The following is a 19,030-nucleotide window of genomic DNA, read 5'->3' as shown; positions in this document are numbered from 1 at the left end:
AGTGGGAGATATAAAGGCTACTAAAAAAAGAGTGAATGAGGAAGATGGAGAGAGAGAGCTGTGTTAAATGAGAGGGAAAGAGTACAGAACTGAGTGAGTGTAATACAGGAGAGGAGCTGAATATAAGAAATAGAGGAATGACACTGAAACAGCAGAACATTCTTTGGAAGTTTGTATTTTTACATCCATATCCAACATGTTATTGACCTCTTTGAATCTGACTGACTCGTGGAAAAGGTATAATGTGAGTCACTTACAATTCAAGTCTCTCCCTCTATTAATGTTGTAATTCCCCAGATGACCAGTAGAGACCAGTGTAAGCAAATGAAATTGTGGGAGCTTATTCAGAACATGCTCATAGAAATCTGTTTACAGTAAAACCGAGATTTATCTTTTCATTGTGCAAGAGAAGTGTCAGTTCTATTGTAACATTCCAATGTTCAATGACATTCTGAGTATCATGCCCTACTAAATATGGCCCTAGCCCTAGTATTCAGGCTACGTTTTCCAGCAGTGAATCTAGTAAAGTCTCAACTGTCATTTCCTCACCAGCGTTCTCCAGCCTGATTTTTCAAAGTGGAACTGATTGTAATGGAACAGCTGAGAGAGAAGCGGAGTGATGGTGGAGACAAACACAAAGTGCTTGTAAAGGAAAGCTTATTTGAGCAGTGTAACAGACTAAACTGCTATCGCATGTGCCTGGAAATTAAACCATAGCCAAACAAAACAAGACATGCCCTTTTTCATATGACCCACAAAATGTATGCTCAATACTCAGACAATATGTTTGTTTTGTATTGACTAGATAAACATTCATAGCAGTGAGCATGGAATACCATAACTAAAGTGCTTATGGACAGTACCTGTATATGTCATTGTGGTAATTATCTGGTATGGTGGCTGTATGGTTAGAAGCACTGTTAACTGCTTGTTCTTCACAGCAGTTTATAACCAGAAGGTCAATAGACAGATTCCGTGAAGAGATTGTACTGTTTTTAATGCATTCAGTTAATTTTCTGCAGCAGCCATGTCTGAACACAGAGGCACTATATCATTGTCCAAGGCTAGGAGATGCCATGGCATGGCATCTACTATTGAGTTCCCTCAGAGATAAGAGAGAGGGCTCCACTGGGATTCCAGATGATTTCACTAGAATCCAAGTCCAAATATGGAAGGAGAGAGACAGAGACTGGGGCACATCAAAGCAAAGAGGATGGATATAAAACATGAGAGAGGCAGGACATGCAGGGAGAGAGAGAGAACACTTTCATCTCCTCAGCTGCTACGCCTTATCATCCCTCTGTCTTTGTAATCACCATGGCAACGGAAGAACAGCATTGAGAGGGTGTTGTAGAGGGAGAGAGAGTGTGTAAGTGGAGAGAGCATGTGAGGGAGGGAGAGGAGAGGGAGCTACAGGGTGACTGGGACCAGGAGAAACTCTGTTGTTGAAAGAGAAGAGAGGGAGAAGAAGGAAGAGAGAATAAAGAGAGAGCTGTGTGTTTTTGTTGTTGCTGAACAACATGTGTCTCAGTGTGCTGCTGCTCATCTTTCTCTCCCAGGCAGAGTTGGGGAGAGTTTGGGCTCAGCAACAAACAGGTAAGCTTTTCTTTCTCCCCTACCTCTCCTGTGTTTTCCATCCTGGTTATCTTGTCTCAGTGTACTTCATCACCTTTTTTCACCTGTTGTCTCGTCCCTCCTTCTCTCCTCATTTTCCCCATGCATCACTCTCTTCATTGGGGAGGATGGGCTTGTGGTAATGGCTAAAGCAGAATTTTTGGAATGGTATCAAATACATCAAACACATGGTTTCCATGTTTGATGCCATTCCATTCGTTACGTTCCAGCCATTATTATGAGCCGTCCTCCCATCAGCAGCCCCCATTGCTTCACACAGCCTCTCTTTAGGTCACTCAGGTGTTGTACTTTCTGCCGTACAATATCACCTCTTCCAGGCGCTTCTCTACCTTTTTTAAATTCCAGAATCATCTTTTATTTACATAATATATGCCATTTACATCTGTCCATCTCTCTTTCCCCTTCATAGCTCTCACACTTCCATCCTAAGATGTCACAACAACTTATGATCACATGGAATAATAACAACTTTTGTATTTAACATTAAAGAAAAGCTGTGAGCGTTATGGCATTCTTTTTTATTTGATATTTCATGGCTTTAATAACCTACGTACAGATGTCTTTGAAGACACTGTCTTTACTCATTTACTTATACAAGGGAAATGGTACAGGTTCATGATTGTGTTTGGAAACGGGCATGCCCTTATACTCTTTGTTTGCGCAGAAAAGTTAGTCCCTAGTTTGCAATGAAAGTGTGACCATAAAAATCACCATGTTCCAGAAACGTGCAAATGACTCAGAATAACAACCCACAAAACAGCATTGCTTCTGCCTAAAATTAGATTTGGACATATTCCTCCCTGCCACTCTGCTAGCCTAAAAGTCAGGCAGTCCAGGGTGGGAAAGGAGAGGTGAAACGACAGAGAGAAAAAACTGTTGGGGAATGTAAACAAAAAGGTGGTAGCTTGATGAATCGTGTGTGTTTTTCTATCCTTTATTTATCCAGGTCTTTCTCATTGAGATAAAATCTATTTTTCAAAAGACACCTGGTCCAACAGCAGCAGGGGGAAAAACGTTTCAGACACAACATTGCACAAAACTATAGACACACATAAGTACAACAATGACATATTACATGTGTGTTTGTATGTATGTGTGTTGAAAGTGTATGCATTTCTGTGTGCTTGGGGTGTGACAGGAATGCTTGTGGACCGATGGAGGGGGATGCATTGTGATGTGTTTCTCCTCCTAGCCATTTGTCTCCACCACTGCATTCCTCTTTCTATGATCTCCTGACTTTTCAAAACATCCTGTAACCCTTATTAGACAAATCTCTGCTCCTAATTCCTATTTTATTTCACTAGTACTCTTTGCTGACTGTCTTCCTCTCGTGACCTTTGTTTTGCTCCAAAATTCCTTGAGGAAAGGCAGATGCATCTCATTCTCCTTCACTGATGCTATCTACCACCTTCAAAACAACAACAGCTCTTCACTGAGCTAAATGAATTGCTTTTTTGTGTTTATCTTACACAGCATAAAATTAGATTATTTTATTTTTTACATGCATTGTAAAAAAAAAAGCTGTTTGAAATAGGATCAAGTGGAGCTACCCCTCGAGAGCTTTCTGCAGCATCTAAACCAGATTATGAAAACACAGTTTGAGCGATGAAAATGAATTGTGAGGCTGCTGACCTCAGAGCTTGGCTCAATGTTCTTTGTCCTGTTGAGAATTTCACTTAACAAATGACTTGTGTCTGGTCCAGCCATACTGGTGCCAAGCCTGCACAGAAAAAAATGGAAAGGATAAATCTGGATATACTAAATATCTGTGTGGCTGACATCCATAGATGTGATTTCACTGTCGTGGAGATTTTGATCTGCAACAGCAAAGGTCATTGTGACATCTTTACAGACACTTCTGGCAAGTTTCAAGAGAACAGAAGGATTTGTGAAGTAGGGATAGAGGAGCAGGGAGGGACACAAAGAACCTAAAATCCTAAAAGAATTCTGCCACTTTTCAACCTCATATTCATTATCTCCAGCACCATACCAGTGTCTACATACGTGTTCACGTCACGTTTCTATGATCTGTGGTTAAAGAGATAAGAAGAAACGTCCTAAAATATGGTCATCTGTGACATCACAGAGTAGGATTAAAAGAAACAAAAATAAAACAGTGATTTTCAAAACCTTGTTTCTAGCCAGAGGGGGTATTTTATTGCTCTCCATGTCACTGTGTATCTCATAGTGTTTGAAAATCACCGTTTTTTAGGTTTTTTGTAAATTGTTCATGATCTCATCAGCTAGAATATTATAACTTTGTCTTTTTTTTCTACAAAGCATAGAAATGCTCCATTTTCACATATGTAGAAATGGTATTGTGCTGGAAATAATGAAAATGAGGTTGAAAAGTGGTAGAATTGGCCTTTAACGGTTCTTTGGCAGAGTTAAAGAAAGTGATTTTCTGGATGATGAGGTGTGATGTTGGCATTGGGGAATAAGACATGGTTCAGCGCTGATCTTCATTGAGATGCCTGACTTAGTTCGTTATGGGCTTTGTCTTATCGTACAATGAAAACCAGAATTAATTCCTTTACCTCATCCACTGAGAGATTGGGTTTCACCATAACAAAGGAAGTATGAGGTCATCACTGCTCTCTTGTTTTCATAGAAGAGATCTTGGTGTTTTTTTCCAAATTTAAAATCTCTTGTTTCAGCATGACACCTGTTACCTTATAAGCTTTATCATATATGTTTTCGGGTATTATGCCACCCACCAAGTCTTATTTGACTGATATGAGTAATGTGTTCAAGTTATAACGTGAGGACAATTTGCTTGATTAGCTGCATGCAAGTTTTTCAGACTCTTCACAGTCACTTTCTGTTGGCATTCTGGATGATGGTTGTTCCTCTTGTGGGCCTGACCCTACAATTACCACTGCAGCTGTAGTGAGTGGGTGTGTGTGCATGCAGTATGTGTCAGTGTAAAGCAGGGATGGGCAACTGGTGGCCTGCAGGCCCTTTTTGTAGGCCCGCGGACCAATAAAAAAACATATATATTTATTTAGGAACTCATTTGGGTCTCAACTTAATGTTGAGAGTTAGAGTTATAGAATACACAAAGTGTAAAACTGATACTTTTTCTCTCCGCCTCATGGAAACTAGTTATCACATTTGAATTGCATGAAATTAGGTATAAAATTGCAGGCAATGCCATGACCTGGTCACAAAGCCTAACAATCAACATACATTTCAATAATCCATAAGAATGGCTGAAGAAAAATATTTAGCAATATTTTTGCCATATTAGGTCAAAAGTTCACTTTTTAATTCAGGTATCAATGATCATTTACTGTGGGTTTGTAGTTTGAAGCTTTTTTTTGTCACGTGCACAAGTACAGTGAAATGCCTTTCTTGGAAGCTATTTCCTAATGCAGTAACCAATATCAATGTAGTGCTACAAAATAAAATAGAACAAAAACACACAAGAAATAGAAATAAGAACACTGGAAAGTAAGTATGCTATACACAGGGTCAGTGCCAATATCATATTTACAATGTGCAGGGATACAAGTGTGATAGAGGTAGATATGTATAGGAGTAAGGTGACCAGGCATCAGGATATATGATAACAGAGTGTCAGTGTGCGTGTTATGTGTGTGTGAGCAAATTAAGTGCATGTGCTAGAACGTCAGTGAGTGTGCATAGAGTCAGTGCAAAACTAAAAAAGAAGGTCTTTGTATTCATATGATCGGCCACATTGAGTTGAACTGTGGAAGTAGTGTGGCATCCGGCTGATCCTGAGCCAGCCCTGGCAGCCGCTCCCATGCAGGAAAGGGTGTGCCCTCTCACCCTCCGGTCTGACTGACCACTCACAGAAACCGGCCTGGAAATATGGGCTGAGTGGTTTCATAGCATCAGGGTTATTTTAGTGCTCAGGCCAGAAGGCTGTTTGACTGTCTATCGGCCTATGAGCTGTAGTTTAAACTTGACAATGTTAAGAGAGGGTGTGGTATAGTTTTTCTGCAGACCTGACCTCTGTTTTAGACAATTAAAATGAAATGAAAGGAAAGCCTGAGGTCTGTGACTAAGTGACAGTTGCCTGTGTTTAAGCAGGCCAGACACTCAGCCTTGGTCCTTATAATATAACAGAGGAGGTGTTTATGTTATAATGGTATTCTCACTTGTCATGTCCTATTTCTCCTCTGTCACCAGGCATTCCAATACATCAGTGGTTCCCAGACTGTGGGGTCGAGAGGTCGGCGGGGGGGGTCAATTGGGCTTTCAACTTACTTTTAAAAGTTGTAGTAGTAGACGGCACCAAATTGGGTAGTGCATCTACAGTTTTCATCTTGTCATGTCAGTCATCGCAGGCGTTAGAGAGATATTTATAACTTGTCCGAAATGTCCAGATCAACTGGCCCATTTTAGCTAACATTTTTTTAGGTCGATTTTTTTGGCCCATTGATTTTGTTGTAATGTTTGAGGCACTCACTCTTGTCGTGATGTGTGTTTTGTCCTATATTTTAATTTACTTTATTTTTATTTTTAATCCCAGCCCCCATCCCTGCAGGAGGCCTTATGTAAATAAGAATTTGCTCTTAACTGACTAGCCTAGTTAAATACATTTAAACTTTTTTTTAAATTAACTCAGATATCACATGAACACAAAACAGGATGTTCTCCAATGATGGAAGGGGGGGCCAGAGTGAAAAAGTTTGGGAGCTACTGCAATACATGATTTATCACCCCCGCATGCTGGTTTTAAAAACAGACATTCTAGAACACTATAGTCACATATGCCTGATTCTTCAACTGGTTCTGTATGTTCTCTCTCTCCCATCTGGGGAGATGACCCTGGATTGTAGAACTGTGCTGGAACTGGGTTCACAAGAGAATTGGATGTTGTAGCCATAGAAATAGAATGGTCCTATATGTTTTACATCACCAACCATACCACACCTCATTTCCCCAGAAACATGCTGCAGTGCAGGCAAACGCATACGTCTATGGGGAAAACGTGACACCAAAGATCCAATTGGACTTTTTATATTTTCTTTTGCAGAGACGGTCCCCGTACTTCTCCTCAAAAAGAAGAGCAAGGATACAAAACAATCTAGGACCAAATCTCCCTTGTGACACTACCCACTATCACAGGCCTCTCACGCTCTTTTAGCATTTTAATTGCCCTTTAGTCCCCTGCATTTCCTATCTCCCTCTTCACAGCCCTCTATATACTCCTTATCTCGACTTGAAGCCTCTTGATGTATTTAATTGTTCTCCCCCTGCTCTGGGTATAATAGTCTGTAGAGTTATGCCGTATAATTACTAGCCTTGGTGCTAGTCTGTTTGTTTCTGCTCGCATGCCAAGCAGGCAGTAGGTAGCCTACCTGTTAAGAGTGTTGGGACGGTTACTGAAAGGTCACTGGTTCGAATACACTAGCTGAAAAATCTGCCGATGTGCCCATGAGCAAGGCACATAGACTCTAATTGCGCCTGTAAGCGCCACTGGATAAGAGTGTCTGCTAAATTAATGTACATGTAAACACCTTATGGAATTGTCATGCCAAACATATGTTTGTCTTGACAATGGAGTAGGCAGAAGCACAAAAAGATCTGGGACCAGGCTATAGAATGCATAGGAATTTAACTTACAGTGATTTATAGGATCTATATCAGTTATGGGTTGCAAGAGCCTTTAGCACAATTGCATCCAGTTGGACAGTGTTGTACATGCTTGCAAGATAGTGGTCATTATGTTTTAGTGACATATAAAAATATGACTGAACATTTCCTTTGAAATAGACCTCTGCTAGAGCCAAAAAAAGCATACCATGTAAGAATCTCAAATGAGAACGTCGACAAATTAAGACATTTACGATTTACAAATATGATGGAGTGATAAACCCCTGATCGCCTGAGTCTATTTGAGATGAGGGCCGTTAGATGAACCTTAGCTGCACTTAAACCCTCTTCACACCCTTCTCTCAGCAATCATCCTACTAGTATGACGGAGCACATGCAAAACAGTCTGGATGGAAGCGTGACTCTTTACCACAACAGTCCTTTAGGAAGTGACACCTCATCCTTCACCTCCTGCCCTCTTATCAGAATCCTCTAGACAGGCAAGCTCCTCTTGTTGGCTTGGTGATAAGCCAGTGATTTAAGTACCAATGGCCTTGAGGGTTTTTACTCTAGACCACTTAACTGATCAGAGCTGGCCAACTACAGCCCTGCTCCCTCCAAACCCTTCCCTTCCAAAACATGACCACTCATTGCAATGCAGACCATCACAGAGAGAATAAAGCTCTACATATTGTGGCAATGCATTTCTGTTGCTGTTTTACACAACATAAGAGGCACCTTATAACAATGACCACTTTGTATTTGATGCAGTTTGTTTTCCAAAGCCCATCTCCGTATTCAGCAGTCATGTTTCATTGATGCTGTAATGAAACAAAAGATGGCACATCAAGAAGAAATATCATATTCCGAGTGTACGCAAACATCAGACAAAATGAGCCCTGACAATTATGGGTGGTGCCAGTATGGTCAACACATTGCTAGTAATACTCATCTGTGGCCGTGGTTTGATGAGGGCTTTGGATTAGAATATCACTAATCGCTGGTGAAGTGATCACTAGAACCACATTTTGAGGTGTTGTGAATGAATGCACTTTCATGGTTTGAGCAGCTGGCCTGTGTTTTTCCTCAGTCTACTAATTTTAGTGTGTGAGGTATGCCAACTTAACCGATAAGTTATATCACTAACACCTACTTTATGTCTCCTACCCACCCACACAAACACTTGTGGCCACCATAGAATCAGATCATTGCCAACACACATTCCACTTGCAGGTTATTTCAGTGTTTGGTTTAGCTTTCTATTTATATGCTAAACATAGGCTTCTTTTCAGATTTGCCAGAGACAAGCCACACGGACACAAACTGCTGGCTAGTGTTAGTCAAGCACCAGATTATTCACTTAGGGCTAACTATACCTAAACGTTCTGAAGAGTTTAAATGAATGAAGTGATTTGATTAAGAAAAGGGCAGTTTATATAAAATAAACGCCTGTTTGTGCCAGCCAGGGTTGATTCCACCCAGTCGGTGCAACAACAAAATCGGGTAACAAAAATTGCCATGTTCTGAGTCGGAGTTCTATCACACAAGGTATCCGAGAATAACGAACATCACTTTCGCTCTCTGATCTAGTAAGAAAATTCAAACATGACCAGACTGCAAACTGTGTTACCCGCCTGTTACCCAACTCAGTTTGATCTGCTCAACAACAGTTATTTCCAGAGAGAATTTGCGGCAGCCAAGCTGACCACGGCATGTTCATGGTGATTCCACCGGGAAGAGTGAGATTCACAGATGGAATCTCTTTGCTTTTTTGTTTGCCATGTGCCTACCGATATTCGAAAACTTCCTGTCGTCTACTGAAAGCAAGAGACAAAACAGTAAACGTATATAGTACAGGAAGGTGCCCAAATTTAGGGTTACAAGAGACACTCCGTTTGAAAAAGAAAAACACGTACGGTAACGTTTATATAGTAAATGTGATGTCATGAACACACCCTCTCTTTCAGAGTTGGACGAAAAATTACTAAAAGTAGTGTAACATTTAAGCTGTCTGGATCAGGAAAGCAAGTTCATCAGAAAAAAACGAATCATGTAATGATGACGTTGACAATAAGTGAGATTGTCAACGTTGGCTGGTGTGTTTATGGACATATTCAATATCTCCCTATCCCAGTCTGCTGTCCCCACATGCTTCAAGATGGCCACCATTGTTCCTATACCCAAAAAGGCAAAGGTAACTGAATTTAATGACTATCGCCCCATACCTCCCACCCTAGACCCACTTCAATTTGCTTACCGCCCCAGTAGATCCACAGATGATGCAATCGCCATCCCTCTGCACACTGCCCTATCCCACCTGGACAAGAGGAATACCTATGTAAGAATGCTATTTATTGATTATAGCTCAGCATTCAACACCATAGTACCCTCCAAGCTCTTCATTAAGTTCGAGGCCCTTGGTCTGAACCCCGCCCTGTGCAACTGGGTCCTGGCCTTCCTGACGGGCCACCCCCAGGTGGTGAAGGTAGGAAACATCACCTCCACTCCTCTGATCCTCAACACTGAGGCCCCACAAGGGTGCGTGCTCAGCCCCCTCCTGTACTCCCTGTTCACCCACGACTGCATGGCCTAGCACACCTCCAACTCAATCATCAAGTTTGCAGATGACACAACAGTAGTAGACTTGATTACCAATGATGTCGAGACAGCCTACAGGGAGGAGGTGAGGGCTCTGTGAGTGTGGTTCCTGGAAAACAACCTCTCACTCAACGTCAACAAAACAATGGAGATGATCGAGGACTTCAGGAAACAGCAGAGGGTGCAACCCCCATCTACATCGACGGGACCGCAGTGGAGAAGGTGGAAAGCTTGAAGTTCCTTGGCATACACATCGCTGACGAACTGAAATGGACCACCCACACAGACAGTGTGGTGAAGAAGGCGCAACAGAGCTTCTTCAACCTCAGGAGGCTAAAGAAATTTGGCTTTCACCTAAAACCCTCACAAACTTTTACAGATGCACAATTGAAAGCATCCTGACGGGCTGTATCACCGTCTGGTATGGCAACTGCATCGTCCGCAACCGCAAGGCTCTCCAGAGGGTGGTGCGGTCTGCCCAACGCAGAGGGTGGTGCGGTCTGGCAAACTACCCGCCCTCCAGGACACCTACAGCACCCGATGTCACAGGAAGGCCAAAAAGATCATCAAGGACATCAACCATCTGAGCCACTGCCTGTTCACCCCACTGTCATCCAGAAGGTGAGGTCAGTACAGGTGCATCAAAGCTGGGACCGAGAGACTGAAAAACAGTTTCTATCTCAAGGCCATCAGACTGTTAAACAGCCACCACTAGTCTATGCCTATAGGCATAGACTATAAATCACTGGCCACTTTAAGGAATGGAACATTAGTCACTTTAATAATGTTTACATATCTGGCATTACTCAACTCATATATATATACTGTATTCTATACTATTCTATGGTATCTTAGTCACTTAATGTTTACATATCTGGCATTACTCAACTCATATTTATATATCTCATATGTATACGTACAGTTGAAGTCGGAAGTTTACATAAACTTAGGTTGAAGTCATTAAAACTCGTTTCTCAACCACTCCAAAAATTTGTTGTTAACAAACTATAGTTTTGTCAAGTCGGTTTGGACATCTACTTTGTGCATGACACAAGTCATTTTTCCAACAATTGTTTACATTATTTCACTTATAATTCACTGTATCACAATTCTAGTGGGTCAGAAGTTCACATACACTAAGTTGACTGTGTCTTTAAACAGCTTGGAAAATTCCAGAAAATTATGTCATGGCTTTAGAAGTTTCTGTTAGGCTAATTGACATCATTTGAGTCAATTGGAGGTGTACCTGTGGATGTATTTCAAGGCCTACCTTCAAACTCAGTGCCTCTTTGCTTGACATCATGGGAAAATCAAAAGAAATCAGCCAAGACCTCAGAAAAACAATTGTAGACCTCCACAAGTCTGGTTCATCCTTGGGAGCAATTTCCAAACGCCTGAAGGTACCACGTTCATCTGCACAAACAATAGTATGCAAGTATCAACACCATGGGACCATACAGCTGTCATACTGCTCAGGAAGGAGATGCGTTCTGTCTCCTAGAGATGAATGTACTTTCGTGCGAAAAGTGCAAATCAATCCCAGAACAACAGCAAAGGACCTTGTGAAGATACTGGAGGAAACTGGTACAAAAGTATCTATATCCACAGTAATACAAGTCCTAGAGCGACATAACCTGAAGGGCAGCTCAGCAAGGAAGAAGCCACTGCTCCAAAACCGCCATAAAAAAGCCAGACTACGGTTTGCAGCTGCACAGGGGGACAAAGATTGTACTATTTTGAGAAATGTCCTCTGGTCTGACGAAACAAAAATAGAACCGTTTGGCCATAATGAACATCGTTATGTTTGGAGGAAAAAGGGGGAAGCTTGCAAGCCAAAGAACACCATCCCAACCATGAAGCACGGGGGTGGCAGCATCATGTTGTGGGGGTGCTTTGCTGCAGGAGGGACTGGTGCACTTCCCAAAATAGATGGCATCATGAGGAAGTAAAATTTAGTGGATATATTGAAGCAACATCTCAAGACATCAGTCTGGAAGTTAAAGCTTGGTCGCAAATGGGTCATCCAAATGGACAATGACCCCAAGCATACTTCCAAAGTTGTGGCAAAATGGCCTAAGGACAACAAGGTCAAGGTATTGGAGTGGCCATCACAAAGCCCTGACCTCAATCCTATAGAACATTTGTGGGCAGAACTGAAAAAGCATGTGCGAGCAAGGAAGCCTATAAACCTGACTCAGTTACACCAGCTCTGTCAGGGGGAATGGGCCAAAATTCACCCAACTTATTGTGGGAAGCTTGTGGAAGGCTACCTGAAATGTTTGACCCAAGTTAAACAATTTAAAGGCAATGCTACCAAATACTAATTGAGTGCAAATAAACTTCTGACCCACTGGGAATGTGATGAAAGAAATAAAAGCTGAAAGAAATAATTCTCTCTACTATTATTCTGACATTTCACATTCTTAAAATAAAGTGGTGATCCTAACTGACCTAAGACAGGCAATTCTTTTTAGGATTAAATGTCAGAAATTGTGAAAAACTGAGTTTAAATGAATTTGGCTGAGGTGTATGTAAACTTCCAACTTCAACTGTAGATTTTAGTATTTTGATCATTTGTGCAATTAATACAATCCCTCAAAAATGTGCATGTCAGCAGTCAAGTTTTGAAAATAAAGCTTGATATACAACTTTATCTCGCAACTGTATTCTATACAGAAACGCACAATAAAAAATCTGATGCATGGACAATGTTCTGTGCACATAAAACACAACACTGCTGACATAACCGAGAAGGCTTGGATGTTGCAAACAATGCTAGCCAGCATCTGTATGACACCAGATGGCGACAGGCCAGTAGAACTAACAATGGAATGTAGCTAGCGTAGACAACATCTCCAGCACCACACATAGACAACATCTCCAGCACCACTCATGTGAAACACCTCCTGACTTAGCTAGATGAACTGGCAACTAACCATCTCAATAACTCACAAGCAATTGCCATGCGATAAACAAACAAAAAACAAAAATGACAGCAACAGATCATGACCAGACTGCACTGAGAAATGTCCCGAACCAAACAAAACACTTTCTGCTTTCAGCCCCCTACTCAAAGCACTTTAAAAGAAAACCAACCAGACGCAACTAAACAAAATGTCCAGTGGGGGGGCTCTACATCACAACGTGCAATCAAAGCCTGAATGAGGCTATGGCCACACATGGAAAATGAAAAACGGATGAAATCGTATATGCATTCTTGTTGAATCCGTCATTTCTGTAATTTCCAAACACAAAATCTCTATGTGTCTCCGGTCTGAGAAGCAGAATAACCAGATGCATTGTGGCCTCAAGCAGAGTGATGTGGGGACATGTGTTATCTGATAACCACAGTGGTCCTCAGAGATTGGTCCCTCCTAATCCCAGATGATTTCAAATCCACATTGAGTTATTTGTTTGGATAATGTTTTAGCAGAACGTTGTGGAACATATGCTGTATTGTAAGTAGCTTTGGGAACTGCTCACAACTTTGGATCCAAGAGACAGAACATTGCAGTCCATGGGATATGCAAGACAAGGAGAGGAGGAGGAGGAGAGAAAAGCAAAGCGGCAGACAAACAAGAAATCCTCAAGGCCTTTCTAGTTTGTTGTATTGTGATTAGACTGTGGTCCAGCCAACACACGTCTTACGTGTGTGTGTGTGTGTGTGTGTGTGTGTGTGTGTGTGTGTGTGTGTGTGTGTGTGTGTGTGTGTGTGTGTGTGTGTGTGTGTGTGTGTGTGTGTGTGTGTGTGGGTGTGTGTGTGTGTGCATGCATGGGTGCGTGCAGTTGTAGGAACTCTGAAAAAAGGAGTTCAAAAGTTGAAATGCATGCCAGCATTCCCTCATGGCCAGAGATATGTTAATGCTATGTTCACTTTCAGCCCACAATATCCAAACCATTGAGTAATACACACTCGGTTCAGGGCTATGCAGTAATCTAAAGCCAGGGTTGGGGAGTAGTTAACTACATGTAGTTCAACTAGTAATTTAACTACATTTTGCAGCATTCTAAATTCTAATCTTGGTAGTGTTTTCAGAAGTGAATTACTTTTTTTCTGCGTGGGTGTAGCTACTGAACTACACACACATTTTTTGCAAAAAGAAAATATGGGTGATGTAGGCAAGAATATCCTTTATTTTTCAGCATAAGACCTGCCTAATTCTCACTTTAAACTGATTTGTGTTTAATGGGCTAAATTAAACATTCTGTTAACATCTGACTCCAGAGTGTTCTGTTCTTCCGATTTGTAGTCCATGACATTTCAGATTTAGATATGATCATTTTTCACAAAGTAGTTTTGATGTAGTGAGCTACTTTTTCAAAGTAACTTTAGTTAAGTGAACTATATTTTTCTTAAGGCTAGCTTTAGTGTATCTTAACTTCCACCAGTGAGAAGTCATTTGAAGTAGCTTCCCCGACTCTGCCTAAAGCAGATGCTTGATTTGTTTATAATGTGCCCGACTGGGTTCCGAAATGCACCTTCTGACTGACACTGACTTGATCTGTGTCACTGACTCACTGTGTTTTGGACAGAGATGCGGTATCATGTGAATGGACAGCAGCACGATGAGAGGCCATCAGACAGGACCCCCAGAGAACCGTGGCTGGGTTACGCCAGGGTGGCCAGGGAAGTACTGGGAGGAGGACTGACCATCAACACCCTACCAGACAACATGACACACTTAGTGGTGAGTGGCGCTGGGGCAGTTGTCCAACAACACACTAGTGTGGGCAAGATGTGTACGTACAGTATGTCAATGCGAGATTCACTTATTCCAGTTGTGGTGGTAGAATACTGCTCCCTGCTGGCCTTATACAAAACAAATCAATGATGAACCACATTAGACTGCAGAGGGTATATTGAAAAGAGTTGAACAATATAGATCAGATCAAATTGCAGTGAATCATTTCAACCTTGCTGCTGAAAGTTATAGTCCAAGACATTCAAGGATATCCTAAGATTTCTAAAAGCATATCCCCTTAACTTATTTAGTATGCACCTTGCATTCTTCATATTTAGTATCCCTCTCTTTTTATACTACTATGTAATAAACTGGAGACTAGAACTCAATGTAGATTGTGTGTTTGTTTGTTTATGTGGGCTAGCATTCAAATGTTGCTTTCACTGTTAACCCTGTTGTTCATTATAACATCTCATCTCCACCCCCCGTCACACCAATATTCTATCTCTCCCATCGCATCCCTCAACTTCTCCTCTTGCACTCACCTCTACTGTTTCTATAACAGGAGGACGCTGGTAGGTATTACTCATGGCGTAGTTTTGGCCCTGATGACCAGCGCACAGATGAACTCTGGGTAGATCTAAACGACCTAGAACATGGCCAAGTCAGAATGCATGGCATTTTGTCCAATACACACAGACAGGCTGCGGTGAGTTATACACTTAGATACACACACACACACACACACACACACACACACACACACACACACACACACACACACACACACACACACACATACACACATACACACACACACACACACACACACACACACACACACACACACACACACACACACACACGTACATTCACGCACATTTAATTTTCCTCCCTCTCTCTCTTCCTCGTATTCCAGAAGGTTGCCCTCTCATTTGACTTCCCCTTCTACGGACATTATTTGAGGCAGATTACCATAGCAACAGGAGGTACATTTCATTATTCTTCCGACACATGGCAAGTTGTTCAAACTCAGATGGAGCCATTTATCACATTTCTTCCTTTCTACTCCCTGCTTGTTACTTACGTTAAGCCTAGAAGGAGTGAACTATTGTAACTACCAGTTGCCACTTGCCATGCATCTCCATAGAACCCTGACCTCTGACCTTCTTCAGGGTTTATTTTCATGGGAGAGGTCACACACCGCATGCTGACAGCAACACAGTACATCGCTCCCCTCATGGCCAACTTTGACCCCAGCTTCTCCAAGGAGTCTACTGTTCAGTACCTGGACAATGGTAAGCCATAGAGTAACATTCAGACAGCGTTTGTTATTTGACTTTTGACCCTTGGTTGACCTCTGTGTGACCTGTCCTGTACTGACCCCAGGTGAGGTGTTTGTGGTGCAGTGGGAGCGGGTGAGACTCCATGGGAGGGAGGCAGAGGGGGCATATACCTTCCAGGCTGCCCTGCACCTCACAGGGACCATCACCTTCAGCTACAGAGATGTGAGAGAGACTTAAAACATGCACACTTATGAACCTTGTACAACACATTTCTGATTTGAATGTATTCCATCTAAACACAGGCACACTCTGTCCATTTTTCTCTACTTGTCTCTCGCTCTTTCAGATACCTTTGCCAGTGGAGGTGATAAGTTCTGCTGAGCACCAAGTGAAGGCAGGGTTGTCAGATGCATTCATGGTGAACCTGCCTTCCCCTCAATCCTCAGGTTAGCAGCAAGGGTTCCCTAACCCACAGTTATCCAGGTTGGCAAGTCTTTGATGTCAAAGACTTTTGCTAAAATGATCTGAAATGATATCTCTCACATAGATGCCCAACGTCGGCTCTACGAGTACCATCGGGTGGACATCGATACAACTAAGATCACCAACAACTCTGCCTTTGAGTTCACTGCATTGCCTAGTAAGCAGCTAATCTCTATCCCTCATACAGGCCTCTCAGACATTTCATCCTCAATAACCAGTCACAGGCACAGCTTGGTATAATGTTAATGCCAATGCCAATCATGTCGCTACAGAATCAAAACCCAGGTCTCTCTGTCTCTCCCTCCCTCTGTCCAGCCTGTCTGCAGCATGACAGCTGTGAACTCTGCCTCTCGTCCAATCTAACCTCTGGCTGTACCTGGTGCAACGTCCTCCAGAGGTGAGCAGGAGAGGAGTGTAGGTCACTATCTGAATAAAGGAGTCCTTGTTTCTTTGTGTTTGACATCTGTGTCTGTTTCAGGTGCTCAGACGGAATGGACAGACACAGGCAGGAGTGGCTGGACTACGCCTGTTCAGAAGAGGTAGAATTGGACAATGTCAATGAACGTTCACATACTTTACATGTACTGTACATCAAATGTAAATCACAGTCTCAGCTTCCTCTGTTAAAACCACAATTGTCATCCATTATATGGACAGGCCAAAGATGTCTCCTGTGAGGATTATTCCAAGGGGGTACCAGACAGCTCCATTGACCCTTCAGTTCCCTCAGACTTTGAGGTCACCACTCCCCTGGGGCCCCTACTAGAAGGCCCTGCCACGGAGAGTAAGTCAAGTGTGTAAATGAGTGTGCCTGGGAGGGTTTATATCGGAGAATTAGAGTTCAACTGTGCATGCAGCAGTGTTAAACAGAGCAAGAACAATGATGCCATAGTAATGCTCTAGCGCTCAGTGTCTGTCTTTAGCCAGTGCCTACAGTAATCTGAGTGTTCTTAGAACATGCAAAGAAATTGCACAGAAATGGAGTTCAGGAAAATAACAATGGAAGCAGTTTGAGTCCTAACTGCTCAATATTCAAACTGATCCTACATTTGATCTTCCTGCAGATGACACCAAACGTGTGATTCTATACAATGGTAAAGGTGGGTGGATCTTGATTCCCTTTGAATTGTGTGTATGGAGCTATGTTACAGGATTTTGATTGTACATTGTCTCTCTTTCCTGGTTAGACGTGAAGACAGGCCCTCCGAGACAGCACGACGGGTCAGCTCACACAGGAGTTATAGCAGGTGTAGTAGCTGCATTGGTGCTACTGCTGGCTCTGACACTTCTGGCACTTTACATCAACTCTCATCCTTCTGCTGCCTCACCACTCAACATCCTACAGGTTGGTAACACTATCAGGGCTCACATTCAACCAGCTCTGTCAGTCTATGTCCTGCTAAATGTAGACTTCTACTCCCATTCTCTTTAACCTTTTAAAACAATGACCTGTATGATCTTATTTCAATAGCGACGCAACAGCTACTGGCCATCCATGAAGTTCAGGAAGCAGGGATTCCACTCCAGCTACGCAGAGGTGGAGGTCGAAGGTCACGAGAAGGAGGGAATCATGGAAGCTGGCCAGTGCTGACCGGATTGAGGAGCAACTGGATGATGAGGAGAGAAAAATGAGTTTGTAGGAGAGGAAGGAGAGAGCTTAGAGTTACACACACATTCCCTAGTCCATTACACAAATAATATTTTTTTGTTCATTCATTTTTCAATAATCACTTCAACAGTCCCTGTCTTTGTTGGCAAAAGAATGGGGGGTATTGTATATCATTTTTGGTGGACAAAGTCTTAAACTCTTCTCGTACACATCCGCGACTCAGGTTTTAGGGAAAGGGACAAATGAGAAGAGGCCACTTTTAGGCTTTGCTAGAATTTCTTTGTTGAGTTCCAAGTTTCTCAGCAGGTACGGATTGCTGTCTCACAATTTACCACACACCTCCATGGGATATGTAACTGGAATAAACTGTGATACATTATGACTATCAACATCCATGGAAAAAACACTATAAAGGATTCTGTATCCCTGCGCTTCCATGACAAGAACGAAGACCAGTTGAGGATGTTCTTCAATGATAATCTCTGTACAGTTAATGTTTGAATGTTTTGTTCCTGTATTGCTTTTTCTATACACAGTACCAGTCAAAAGTTCGGACACACCTACTCATTCAAGGATTTTTCTTTAATTTTTACTATTTTCTACATAGTAGAATACTAGAAAGACATCACAACTATGAAATAACACATATGGAATCATATAGTAACCAAAAAAAGTGTTAAACAAATCAAAATATATGTTATATTCTTCAAAGTAGCCACCCTTTGCCTTGATGACAGCTTTGTACACTCTCAAAGCAAAGGGTGGCTACTTTGAAGAATCTCAAATATAACATGTATTTTGTATAACACTTTTTTGGTTACTACATGATTCCATATTTGTTATTTCATAATTTTGATGGCTTCACTATTATTCTACAATGTAGAAAATAGTACAAATAAAGTAAGACCCTTGAATGAGTAGGTGTGTCCAAACTTTTGATTGGTACTGTGTATGCCAAGAATGTATTTCATAAATTAATCAGAGGCAATTCAGTGCTCTTCGTACATGACTTTGACCTTCCAAATTAAACCCAGATTGAGGATCCTGTTTTGAAATACAGCACTTTGAAATAATAAAGCCATTTGAATGAATAATGTTTAATTGTAATGTCAACCAGAAAAGGAGAAAACTCAAAGTGGGCCTGTAATTTCTGCATCCTGACCAGTGAAACC

At 41.9% G+C, this 19,030-nt stretch overlaps 1 protein-coding gene across 2 annotated transcripts; it reads left to right on the top strand.

Annotated features, from left to right (window-relative positions):
- The first annotated feature begins 1,268 nt into the window (after positions 1-1,268).
- On the top strand, positions 1,269-18,952 carry LOC106601046 (plexin domain-containing protein 1). Of its 2 annotated transcripts, none has more exons than XM_014192924.3 (14): positions 1,269-1,596; positions 14,332-14,486; positions 15,046-15,189; positions 15,400-15,469; positions 15,656-15,778; positions 15,870-15,988; positions 16,113-16,212; positions 16,314-16,406; positions 16,565-16,646; positions 16,728-16,788; positions 16,907-17,033; positions 17,314-17,343; positions 17,437-17,594; positions 17,721-18,952. In XM_014192924.3, exons 1-14 carry the CDS (start codon positions 1,521-1,523, stop codon positions 17,838-17,840), a joined length of 1,458 nt encoding a protein of 485 aa, XP_014048399.2. In that variant the 5' UTR covers positions 1,269-1,520; the 3' UTR covers positions 17,841-18,952. The 2 variants fall into 2 exon arrangements, with proteins under 2 accessions (XP_014048399.2, XP_014048398.2); XM_014192923.3 differs by having other exon boundaries at positions 17,314-17,349.
- Positions 18,953-19,030: the final 78 nt, after the last annotated feature.

This window comes from Salmo salar, chromosome 03 (assembly GCF_965601325.2).
Source record: "Salmo salar chromosome 03, fSalSal1, whole genome shotgun sequence".
NCBI lineage: Eukaryota > Metazoa > Chordata > Actinopteri > Salmoniformes > Salmonidae > Salmo > Salmo salar.
The sequence above is the reverse complement of the archived record's forward strand: the minus strand, read 5'-3'. Positions and strand labels throughout refer to the sequence as shown.

Coding starts and splice junctions, on each gene's coding strand:
- LOC106601046 (XM_014192923.3), top strand. CDS start 1,521: ATGTGTCTCAGTGTGCTGCTGCTCATCTTTCTCTCCCAGGCAGAGTTG. Junction 15,190..15,399: donor ATACACACAGACAGGCTGCG/GTGAGTTATACA, acceptor CTCGTATTCCAG/AAGGTTGCCCTCTCATTTGA. Junction 16,647..16,727: donor TGGTGCAACGTCCTCCAGAG/GTGAGCAGGAGA, acceptor TGTCTGTTTCAG/GTGCTCAGACGGAATGGACA.